The sequence below is a fragment of the Anopheles marshallii genome, chromosome 3 (genome assembly GCF_943734725.1).
Source record: "Anopheles marshallii chromosome 3, idAnoMarsDA_429_01, whole genome shotgun sequence".
Lineage (NCBI taxonomy): Eukaryota > Metazoa > Arthropoda > Insecta > Diptera > Culicidae > Anopheles > Anopheles marshallii.
The window spans coordinates 31,028,998-31,041,604 of record NC_071327.1 but is presented as its reverse complement, the minus strand read 5'-3'; the positions used below and the strand labels follow the sequence as shown (position 1 = coordinate 31,041,604).

At 42.1% G+C, this 12,607-nt stretch overlaps 1 protein-coding gene across 1 annotated transcript in view; it reads left to right on the top strand.

Annotated features, from left to right (window-relative positions):
* The window catches only part of LOC128715741 (kinesin-like protein CG14535), an 87,328-nt gene that overhangs the window by 68,625 nt on the left and 6,096 nt on the right, over nt 1-12,607 (top strand). Inside the window, exons 5-7 of the mRNA XM_053810652.1 lie at nt 356-610; nt 2,607-2,700; nt 4,625-4,831. Of these exons, the coding sequence (XP_053666627.1) occupies nt 356-610; nt 2,607-2,700; nt 4,625-4,831 (556 nt within the window). The remainder of the gene's footprint in view (nt 1-355; nt 611-2,606; nt 2,701-4,624; nt 4,832-12,607) is intronic.

Sequence of the window (12,607 nt, the reverse complement as noted above, 5' to 3'; positions counted from 1 at the left end):
TCCATCCCCAACGGCTCGTAGGTGACATTAATCGTATAACATTTTAATTCGTTAGATCACATGTAGGCAGGGAGTAGACACTGCTACGGATTCCCGCTACTTGATCCGAATGTAGAACACTCCAACCCCTTGTGGGTTTACGAGAACCTTCCCTGCCCGGAAAACTGATCCATTCACTCTCAGAAACAGGAAGATTTTGCCACCGTCAACATTGTTTGCAACTGTAAGGCCTTTTCCTAAGGCCTGTGAAATCCGAAAAGGAACAAGCACACCCACCCATAGCGGTAGCAATCGAGGGTTTTCTCCCTAGCAAAATATTCACTTCCATTTGTCTGTTTTTCCCTCTTTTTCGCAGGTCAAAGTCATGCTCCGAGTGTCCGATGACCCACCGAGGCAAGCGTCTACCGGCGAACAGCAGGACCAGCCGGCGCCTGGCTCAACTACGGGCACATCAGCACCCACCTACCTGACCGTGGACAAAAAGAAGCGTCAGGTGACGCTCACCGAAACGCAAAGCAACGCAACGATGGCTCCATCCGAGCGTGGACCAATGGTGTCCGCACCGAAAATGTTTGCATTCGATGCATTATTTACGACCGAAGACTCGCAGGTATGTACGAACGATGGTTGGCCTGTATCAGTGCAGTCCATCAGTACGGTCAGTTGCAATCTAATCAACTAATCAAGCAGTGCTATCTGAATCGAATCTACGGTAGATGAACACTACCATACAAGAAAAGAGCAAACCGTTGTGGTCACGAGGACTTCTTCTTGGTCTGCATAGCCTAAATGTATGCAATCGTGAGTCAAAATGCGAATATTAAGCGAAATGTACTGTTCACTGACGGCAGTTTAGTTATAAAGTAAATAGTTTAAAGGAACTTTGAAATATTTTTTTTTATAATGCTTACAAAGCCATCAGTATTTTTTAATTACTTACTTTCTTACAAGCATGTTAAACAAATATTAGGAGTATAATATAAACTTCGCCTAAAGGTATGCAGTTTTCCATACTCCTGTTTAGATGGTTGTACATCTTACAACTATCTACAAAGCATAACAAGATTTTAGCTTGCCGCTAACAACATGAATACAACTGTGGCACTGTTTACGCGGCAACATCCAACACAGCTTGTTCTCTTCCAGCTCATTTACGTTCCGCTTCCAAACCGCACTATACCTTCCTCCAATGTTCTTACCACCGCTTAACGATATTCAATCAAGTCATCCGACCCAACAGGATGTGCTTGCGAATATGTCCATGACCACATCACCGGTTTACTTACGGTGCATAATTGATGTGCCCACTGATCACACCTCGGCAAAGTTAATGGGCTGTAAACTGCACGAGCCCGGGAAACTGGTTCAAAATCGACCCTTGCCCGTGTGCGAAATGGAACAAACTTTCCCCCTTTTTTGGATATTCGGAACTTCGGCAGGCTAGAACCTTTTTTCATGGGAGGCGGAATAAAACAACCCCTCGCAAACTGACCGAAGGCGTCTGCTGGGCGAGGCGAATCGTACGTATTTGAGATATTATTTAAAGCGTAATCGAGTGCGGGTCATAAAATATTCGTTCCATGTTGGAATTCAGGCACACTCTGCTGCCGTTACCGTCCATTAACGCTGTCAAAACAGTTCAACTTGTGCATCGATTCCGTTGGGTGGATGGTTTCCCATCAATAATGGGGCCGGGATTTAGGCTTCCAGCACATCAACGGAACATTCACTCATATCGGTAAATTTCTCGAAGTACTGTAATCGAAAAATCGTGTTTTCATTTTTTATTGCAATCAGAAACCATATTTGAAACAGGGCGTATGTGACATTGTTTCATATCATAAAATAACAAAAGTAAGACTAGATTGCGTCGTGGAAGTTGCTTTCTAGTTTGTAAAAAGTAAAACAGAAGTTTTTAAAAAGCTTTATAAGCATGAGAATTGCATATGTTTAGGCGTGTCTAGTGAATCACATTATGTCCAACTCTTCACATGTTATCTATTTCATGAAATATGCTTCTGCTTACCATGTTATCAGTTCAATTTTCCTATTTTAAAAAGACAATCAACGTAACCTTCCTTAGAAAAGTAGACAATCACCTTCACTCCTTCCGTTTATGGTAAAAACGTTCAACACGATATCATCGTTACCATCTGCCAGACGCTCGGGACGATACTACCGCCATCATCTTTATCATCTCCCAAGCCGTGGTACGAAATATGATAATAACGGCCAAGGTGACAAAAAGTTGGCTAATGAAAAACGTGATCTTAATACAAAATCGTCCCGAGGCACTAGGCGCTAGTCTGCCCGTGCCCGTAAAACGAGCACCTTCGACCGCTGTTGATGCCTGGAATCGATGTAACGGTGTTAATTTAACGAAGGAAAGCAGGTGTCGGTGCTTTCCTTCCGATTGCACCGAGGTGGCGTAGTTGTAGGGAATATTGAACACCTTCAGCGCAGTTGGGCATTAGTAATATTTCAGGGATTAAAGTGAAAGCTATAATCCGGCCGATTTCTGATAGTACTGATGCACTGTAGCGAAGCACACAGACGTATTACAGTGCTTTTAACCATCACTTCTACTCTTCTGTTTTCACTTACAGCAAGACATCTGCGGGACGGCACTGTCAGAGGTGATACCGGCCGTACTGGAAGGATCAGATGGATGTCTTCTATCCCTAGGATACCCGGGTGCAGGTGTGTTTAATGTGCATTTAAATAGAACCCTTTCATGCGTAGTTTTTTTAAGTTGCTTTCTCTTACATTAAAGAGTATTTTACTTTTAAAACCTCCTTTTCGCTCAACCTATCCATCCCAACAATCCAATGTAAAGAGACGTCGATAATCCTCCCGTACGACCGTTTACCTTTCAACCAAAACTACTTAAAACTTGTCTGAACTGTGGACGTGTAAACGGCTTAACAATTTCATAACAAAGTAATACAACATCTGCTGCACCAATCCATTCCATGAACACGTTCCTTCTGGCTGAGAGCCTTCTGAGTCAAGATTGTTCATCCCTTCGAAACTGAGCTCCGGCGTGCATGCAGGTGCATCGTTGTCGTGCACAGCTCAAATCTTCACCACGCACAAGATGCACGGTTAGACAAGCCCAGCAAAAAAAAATCCTCCTTCTGCTGCAGTAAAAGGGATACGAGTGCTTCTGCTTCAACTGCGTCACTGTTGACACTTTGCGCAACGGTGTCTCTCTCTCTGTGCATGCTGTTATGATTATACCTTTTCCACTCGGCACACAATTTGTCCCATTCCTTACGGTTGCTGTGTTAGACCCGGATTGTACCAAAGTGGACAAAGTTTAATCGCAAAGTTTCGTCAAACGTCCGCCAGCCTCCCAGACCATTCCCTAACCCGCCAAAGACGCGTGTTGCTTCGAACCGGACCACAAACGACCCTTTTGCGCCCTAAAGGCAATCGAAAACGGTACCGTCCGTGTGAGGCGGTGTATGCAACATGCAAAAAACCTTTTCCACCAAAGTTTGCACACGCCATTCGCTAGGCGTTTCCTTTTGTACAACAGTTTTTTTTTTCACGCTTGTTTCTCTTTTTAATTCGGAAGTTTTGTCACAGCTGCCGTTACACTTGTACTTCTAGCGCGACAGGCTCGGGAAAAAGTATTTTCCTTTAGCGTTTGTGTGCGCCCGGCTCGATGGAGACGCATGGTAGGTGGTGAAAATTTATTCCACTTTCACTGCAAGATAAATCGCTTGCAGCATCTCATTCCAATGATACGGCGTGAAAGCACTCGTGTGCGCGCTGCGTTGATAGGCGCACGAAACGACACAAACCAGCCGGCATAATAACGTGCCTGGCAGGACAGGAGTAGGCTAAATTTAAAAGGGATGTCAATATCTAGCTTCCGGCAGTGGTCTGGGAAAAAAGAATGTACGTCGCCCAATAGATCGATGTTCAAACGTCTAACCTACCAATGGAGAAATGTTGTTTGTCCGTTTTTATTGCATTTGCAAGTTTTTGTTTCGAAAAATGTGTTTGTCTGAGTACGGTGGAATACCGATCCTCCACAAAAGCAGGCTCTCTACCCTACGGGCGCAAAATTGTACTGTGTACTATGTTTGCAATGGAGACTGGTTTTCTGTTTTTGTTTTCATGAAATCCCATTCGTTCTCACGTTTCCTTAGATTTGTCACCAGACATACCATCCAATTGCTATTACGCCTCTAGTCTAAAGCGTTTTTTTCCTCCGAAACTCGCTTTTTTCCTTCGGATTTCAAATGAATGTATCTCTATTGCAAATTCGGTTTTATTTGATATCGCTTTGGTAAAAATATTTGAAAACTTAAGACAATGTTATTAAAAATAATTAGTGTACATTACCTTGTAAAACAGTACTCTAACAAATCAGCTTTAAATTCGTTAAGTATATAAATAAAACGTATTTTATCCAGACTAAACAGGTACACCTTAGAGATAATCTCAGAACCATTACAATAACAGTCATTTAACATTTGTTTCATTTATGCACACATTTCACAGCGCCATCTGTGAGCAAAAACTTTACGCTCTATCAAATTCAAATAACATCATGAAGCGAAACGTGCACTTAGTAATCACAATAAACCCATAATCCGTTTCCCTGTTGCAGGTCAATCACGCACAATGTTCGGCACGGTGACGTCTCCTCCGGGAGATCTCGGCGCGATACCGTGCGCCATCTCGTGGCTGTACAAGGGCATTAATGAGAAACGTCAAAAATCGGGCGCCCGATTTTCCGTGCGTGTCAGTGCACTCGGCGTGAACGCAACGAAGCCGGGCTCATCCTCGAGGGATCTGCTAGCCGGACATGCGACAGGTAATTAATCACTTATTCCACCCGGAAGGGACCCCCTTGCTCACATCACACTCCCAAACAATGGACCTAACACTCTGAGGCTAGAAACGTGGAACACAGGATGAAGTTGAAAGCTTACAGATTGGGCACATTCCCTTCCGATGTGTCAACTCGCACACGTAAAAAACATCAACTGCGGGACAGTGAGCGGAGTTTTGCATGCATGTAGCTCATCCACTAAAGCTATTTTTCATATTTGTCGACACGTGCTTCATCAAATAGGCTGTGAATCTCCCGTATTAAGTGTAAAAAAATATCCCACAACACACACCGAATCATGATGACCAATCCTCTGCGCTTTCCAGTGCAAACAGTTGCACACTTGTTTTACATTTATTATCGCCTCCCGTACAAATTGCCCGAAATAATCGTCCTTTTGATGGATAATTTATTCATCGATGATTTGTGGCAGGAATGGGTATCAGTGTCGCTGACAGGTTTGTCATAATAAAATTCACTCGCCACCATCAGGCTCCGGAAGGATGACACAACCGTTGCAGCTGTCCCATCATGCAGCTATTAATGGAGCTTCTGGGAGTTAATCAATAATGTACCACAGTTCGTGCTGTAATCCTCTTATGCACATGTGACCTAACGTCATCAAAAGCCAATCAAGGTAATAAGCGATAGGTAAAGCTACACCACCCTTCTGACGGGTCGGTTATTGAACAAGCTTTTTAGACAGATAAAACATCTACCGAACGATCTTGACCAAAGGCATGCTTCATCAAGTGCATCGTAAACAGTACTCCAGAGAATGAAGTGAACTATTTCTACCAACTTTCGCCACATAAACCATCCATATGAAGTCAATAAAAATGGATAGAAACTTTTACTCGGAACCGGTGTATCAGTGTTCTCAAATGGCACGGAAGTAAACCCTCGCAAAAATAAACCCTTCCTTAACAGCATGCCAATAACGTATTACATTTCTGTGGCATGTACACAATTTTGCATTTGTCTGAAATGCGACACCGGAATGCACGACAGCTCGGACTAAACCGTTGACAAATTGTTAGCTCTGTGTCTTGCCTTGCCCATGCATAACCTCCCATCGCCCCTAACAGCTGGCCACACTTTCTGTGCCCCAAAAAATAGGGAAAACAAGCTACAATTTCTGTTACAATGTTCCCTTGTAACCGGAAACTTACTGCTTGCAATGGACGGAACGGATCGCCCATGAGTCGTCGAATAGCTGTGTACGGTGTACTTGTTTTTGTTTGCAATGTATGTAGTTAAATTTTATATTTCACTACCCTTTTCGGTTAAAAGAAAAACACTACAACCCGCTGTAAACTGATGCAGCTGATGAGTCGAACGGCTTGGTACCGTTTTACCACTTCGCCACGCCGGGGCTCGTCAATTGTAGCCATCGCTCCCCAAAAAAAATCGACAACGCACTGAAAATGAACATCAAAAATATGACGATCCGACACAATGAACCGGATCCGGATCGGGTAGGTGTTGGCGAATGAAAACAGCCGCATGGGTTCATGTTTCCCGAACAAACTGTCACACGCTGGCACCGTGGAGTATCGTTTCGTCTGACGCGAATGTAACCGACCGGCCGGTCCGGTTTTTATCTGTGTCGTCACAGTCATGCAGTCGAGAATAACATTTCCCCCCAGTCCGGCTATCTTCGCGTTGACTGACACCCTTCACGGTACCTGTATCCTGTAGGCGAGACAACAACGTCAACCCGGACGCACGTCCCGATGCTCGATGGGATTGAAAGTAATTGAAGGAAAGTGTATGGCCTCGCACGACATCATCTCGCATCGATAAAACAACGAAACGGAACGAACAAGGATACGAACAGAAACCACCAACCCGGAGTCAACCACTCATTGGATTAGTGACAACATTCGCTTCCTGTGAGTGCACAAGAAGTGGCTAGATAAAAGTGAATTTTCATGTATCCTGTTAATCATACCGAGGGTTTTCAGGGATTTTCCTCTGCCGTTTTACCCATTTTCTGTGCCTGAAGGGATAAATACCATGCCCAGCATGAGGACGGGTTTGTGAATATTTGGTTTTTTTGGGAGGATTTTTTATATACTTTATGCTCTGGAATTGATGTCGTAGGTGGAAAATGTTAAGCTTAAAGGTAATAGCAGATGATCTAGAAAAACAGTATGAGGTCGCTTTTTCTTTCGTTCCTATTAAACTGGATATAGAACATTCTTTACCCAAAAGAATTTCCATAATCATGAAACCTGGCAATTAAAATATGAATAAGAAATACTTTCCTCGGTGCAGAGTCCTCCTTCTCCAACATTTTTATAAAACACATTTTGCACTCCAGAGAAAAAGGGCTATCCTTTGTGAGAACATGGCGGAATTTTCCACGAATTACTATTTGCTGAGAAAACGTGTTAGAAAAAGCTCCACCTGGTACGGAAAATGAAAAACCTACACACCGGAAACTAATGCATACGAGAGTAGTGGGGCAAGCAAAAGAAATAAAACGGCACCTTCCGTCGCAATATGCCCGACCGAAGATTAAAAGTTTTTAATTCCAAAGCCTTGTTTTTCCTGCACCGACCCGGTTCAACTAGAATCCGCTCCAACCTTTGTGTTGTTGTTGGCGCTTGTCGGACACACGGTCGGCCACGATGGGGAAAAAAAGTTTCGTTAGTTTCAATTAGTTTCTTTCTCTTAAGACTAAATACTTTAAGCTGACCGGTGCGCTGCACTGTGCCGGTATGGATGCAGTAAACAGCTTCCAATTCCATGCGTGGTGCTACCGGAGAACCGACGGTTTGTAGCTCACCCCGGGGTTGCAGCTCATTAGTGGCGAAAGGCGAATTGAGCTACATGATTTAGTTTTCTGTTTGTGTGGAAATTAAATTTTCCACTCACTTTACGAAACAAACACGAGCTAGACACCTTTAATCAATTGGTATTGAAGTATTTCAAATAGTAAAGAGTTGAATTTATATCTGTTAATGTTGTATTGTATTGTATAATTGTTTTTTAATTCACGTTTATAAGAACGGCCCGACCGTAAATCTACATTGTGTATTATTGTGTTAGTGCTATTTCGAAACGTGCACTAATATTATAGAATTCTCAAATAGATTTCAGTTTAATTGATGAAAGAAGAATGTTACATTTTAATTTTTGCTTATTAGCAGTTCTGGTACTTTGCAGCAGACGGCGCTTAAAACATTTAGTAGACAATTTAAACTTATGTTGTGTCAATTGTTCAAAACCATTTATTTTTCACTTACTATTGTTTAGAAAACAGCTTAAAAGCCCACTTATTAATTTATTTACTAGAATATTTGTTGTTTTCCTCATTTTCCGTAATCTTTAAGCATTCAAAGTTAGTATTCAGCTTCAACTATTTCTCTAAGCGGGATTCTTAGACATCTTACATGTTCAAGCATTCTTTACCGCTGTTAGATATAGAACTACTCATATCAAATCATCCTACATCCTGCAACAGCTATTATTCATCAATTCCCATGAAACCTTTAAACCAAAAAACCCATACTGCACACACGGTATTGAGGTAGGTAAAAGTGAATAAAAACCAACAGTTTATTACACTACCATGCCTAGCCAGAGTGGGCCTTTTCTTCCACTTTTTCCACTCTTCACAAATATTACTTCCAGTTTCGGTGCTTAGCTCCGAACAATGAACATTACGCTAGCAATGATAATCCCTTTCCTATTCATTTATGCATCCTACTGCTACTGACCCTCGCCTGTGCTTCTTTCCTTTCTCCCACTGTCCTAGTTTTCCTTCCCCTTGCTCACCTTGCTCATATCCACACCATGAGCCACCAACAGTCGATTAGCTTTGCGTTAGTGCTACTGCGCTTCAATTTTCCTACGGTTCCTTCGCTTCCTTCCAACGGTGGTGGTGTTTTCCTTTTGTTTAACCAAAACTAAACCCCCACCTCGTTCTCCTCCACTCCTACAGCTCAAAATATTGAGTCCAGAATTTTCCCCTCGAGGGTGTACGAGAGTGCACGAACAAAACTTCCCAAGAGACGCAGCGGATTACTGGATCTCAGGGCCTTCGTTTGAATGTCTACCTTCGGAAACGGCTCAGAAACAAACACTCACACCGGGCTCCATCTAGTTCCTTTTAATTGCGTCTCAACAGCACAAATACGTACGAAAAATGCGTTTCCATTTGCTTTATGCATTCATTGCCTCGGGAACTGAAAGTATTTCCTTTTTTACTGCTTCAATTTTTACTACTTTCCGCCTATTCAAATAAATCCTTTTGGCGAAATATCGTTTTTGTTGCTTTTTGTGTTGTGCGACAATGTTGGCAAATTCGAAAGGAATCCTGAAGAAACCCCGGAAAACAGTCAATCATCGGTGCGTTTCCGCATGTCTACAATGGACCTGTGGGCTGGGTGGGGTATTATTTTTTTTTCTCTCGACTACAAACTCCGGCTAATGTAAGCCGATGCCCTGAAGGCAGTTGTGTCTTGCGATGGTAGCAAAAACCAGCACACCAACACCCGATAGCGAAAAACAGATTAAAACTCCATAAAACATTATCCTGCTAATGATGGACTCTTGCACCCACTAACCACACAAACCACGTGAAATGCCCATCGAGTGGCATAAAGTTTATGAATATCAGTTTTACGATTGTGCCATTTTTACGAGCGTACCATTTGAATGCGCATTTTGTCAATTTTGGTCCTTGGTTTCAGTGAATTGGGCGCTCTTTTTTGCACTGTGTACAGTTCAAACTAATGATTCAACCGTGTGGAACCCGTGTTTTTATAGCAACGAAAATTATGGTACCTCATTGTTGTTACCGTGCGGAAATAAAGTAAACGTTATACAACCCAATCCCCTGGCCTAGATTTTTAGCTTCAAAATCTACTTTTAAAATTTTACAACGCTAAACTTATATTGGTTTTTAAGGGTTTTCTTTGTTTTTGTAAAATTTATTTGGCTCCACCCATGGTTGGAAGGTTTTATGATTGTTTAATGATGTGGATTTCAAAACACAAGCCCTTCTATTTCGGCGATTCCGGTTGAGTGACCGCTAATAATTTAAACAAACCAGCTGAAGTAATTAATAATGTACACATCGTACTTCACGATTCGCACCCACATCCTTCTAAGTTAGTATTAAAATTGTTCAAGAAAAACTTCCTTGTCCTGGATACTATTTTACATCAGTGTGCATAAACCCCTTTGAAAAAAAAACTCCTCAAAACAAATCATCAAAACGCAACCTAATCCTAGTACGGCAGCAATAAACTCTGCAGCACGCATCCGGTTGCCAATTTGCCAACAGCCGGAACAGTGTACCAAAAGAATTAAAACCCGCACAGTAAATGATTAAGGGCGGACTTTGTACACCAAAACCCCTCACCGGCATCGGAAGCCAATTGTGGAAAATTCGCTACAGAAACTCCCCGAAACCTTCGTAAGCCACCGACGGGTGACTTCCGTCCTCCTTCCCTCCCGCTCTCGCTATCACCAGGTGAAGTGCACACACCGATAAAAGAAGAAGAACGGCTTCGCGGTTTGCAAAAGGTAAACGGTTCCTGCCGTGTAGCCCGTTTTACATAAATGCTGAACGGTGAAATGATAATAATAATGAATTCATGAGGATAATAAAATATTATTGCAGTTCGCTTTGTTTCCGCTTGTTACGCGTTAAAGCGAGAGCGTGCGGGCGAGTCGTAAAATGAATTGAGGAGGTCTGTTTTTTTTTTTTAACATCACAAATGGGATTTTAATTCGTGTTACACGAAATTTCGTGCACCGATTATCGTGCAGTTGAGTATTTTTGATAACTGGGTGCTTTACGAGGGAAGTGTTTATTTGTTCGTGTTATCATATCATTGTAAGTGATCTACTAAAAGCAATGCGCATTCGTTTTAAAGTGCATTTGATCAGTTTTGCAGTCAACAGTACGCAGGTGGTATTCAAATCACAACCCGCATACAAGTCTTTAGAACCAGCTGCCGCACACAATTTCCACCCTTTCGGCATCATCAACAACCTTCTTTTTGTCCAACCAAATCACCGAAAACAAAGCAACTAAATCGTAGCAAAAATTCCTCTTTCGAACAATCGTTGAATGTGTGTGTATGACGGGTGGAAAATCTCATTGTTACCTCACTCCCTCAACGTTAAGATTTTTCACCCGGGGCGGAACGATCGGAGCGATCGAGGAGACGAGATAAATATTTGACAATTATTCGCACTGGACAGCGGTACGTAGATAATTGACATTCCTGCATCCGTGGCAATGATCAGAATGAGTACGATGATGGTAAAATTCCAATTAAAATCGTTCCACCGGAAGAGCAGTATGTCTTCACCCGGTTCACCTGGTGTATACCGTGTGGGAGTGGGTTTAAATTTGTGTGCTTTAGTGTCGGGGTTTCTGGAGTTAATTTATGCACATCGTCATCTTAGCATTAAAAACAATATTCTTTATAAAAAATATCTTCTTTCATATCATTTTATGAGATGAGAGAATGAGTTATTTATAATATTTCGTATCCATTAATAATTACTGACTAATTTAAATTAAATACATTCAACTATCGCTATCAATATAATATTCTCAGTTACGCAAAGTAACATCAATATGTGAAACGTAAACGCAAATAACGATTCAAATATGTTCTTAGTAACTATCAATCTTTTTTTCATCCAAATTGCATTCCTTTAGGCGTTTTTTAGATCTATTATTTTCTACACAACTAAGAAATTTTACAATTTAAAAAAATGTCTACAATTAGTTATGAAAATTTAGCAATGCTTCGAAGCTACTTTCGAGTAATGAATATAAATATAATATTAATATTAATTAATATTAAGTTTAATTTTATTTATAAAGTTTTGCTATTTGAGCACTACTTGCTTGACTTTGATTGCATAGATCTTTTAACGTCAAGGCATTATGTCCAAGCATTGTTAGCACAATAACCCATTGTGTCCATCATTCTTTACACGCGATTTGAGCACAAAATTACCAGATTCCACTACAAATTCATATCATCCAGCATCTGACCCGCACCCACTGGACCTGTCATGACCGGCTCAAGTAGGCTTAACCATCAACTGCTCCACTCGCAGCTAACGGGCGGGATTAGCCCATACGCGCATTAGCTCATCAGATAAGCCAGTGATATGTACAGCATATGCATGCGAGTCAGTGCCATCCTCACCCCTTTACGCAACCATCCCGGATTAGGGAGTATAAATTAATTGTTTAATAATTCACTAATAGCATCAACATTTATCATTTCCAATGTCGGTTATGCTGCGGTGGGCCTTAACGTCCCATGTGTCCGAAACGTTCGATATCAGTCCAGACGACAATAATCATGTTTCGGGCAGAAAACACCATCCTGTGGCGTTGCGTTCCCGCTTCCCAACGGGCGATGTCCGCCGGTGCAATTTCCAAAATCGTAGCAAAGGTTCATTTTCCATCACCCCGCAAAAGGGCAACATAATTCCAGCAACGTTCGATGTCGATGTTCGGTACTTTGCGAACATCATCCTGCCACTCTTGGTACAGTGGACCGTAAATAAAGCACTTGACGTGCTGTGCGTCCTGCTGGTATGCAGACTGTATGCGCCCGCAAATGGCGGCAATCAGGACGCTTGAACAATTATTGTATTTATTTGATTTCATTACTGTTGACATCGGTTTTTCGGGAGCGGGCCTTTTCGGGATGTCCACCTCTACCGCGGGTGGGTGGAAATCAACCACGAAAACCTGGTCGAACATGA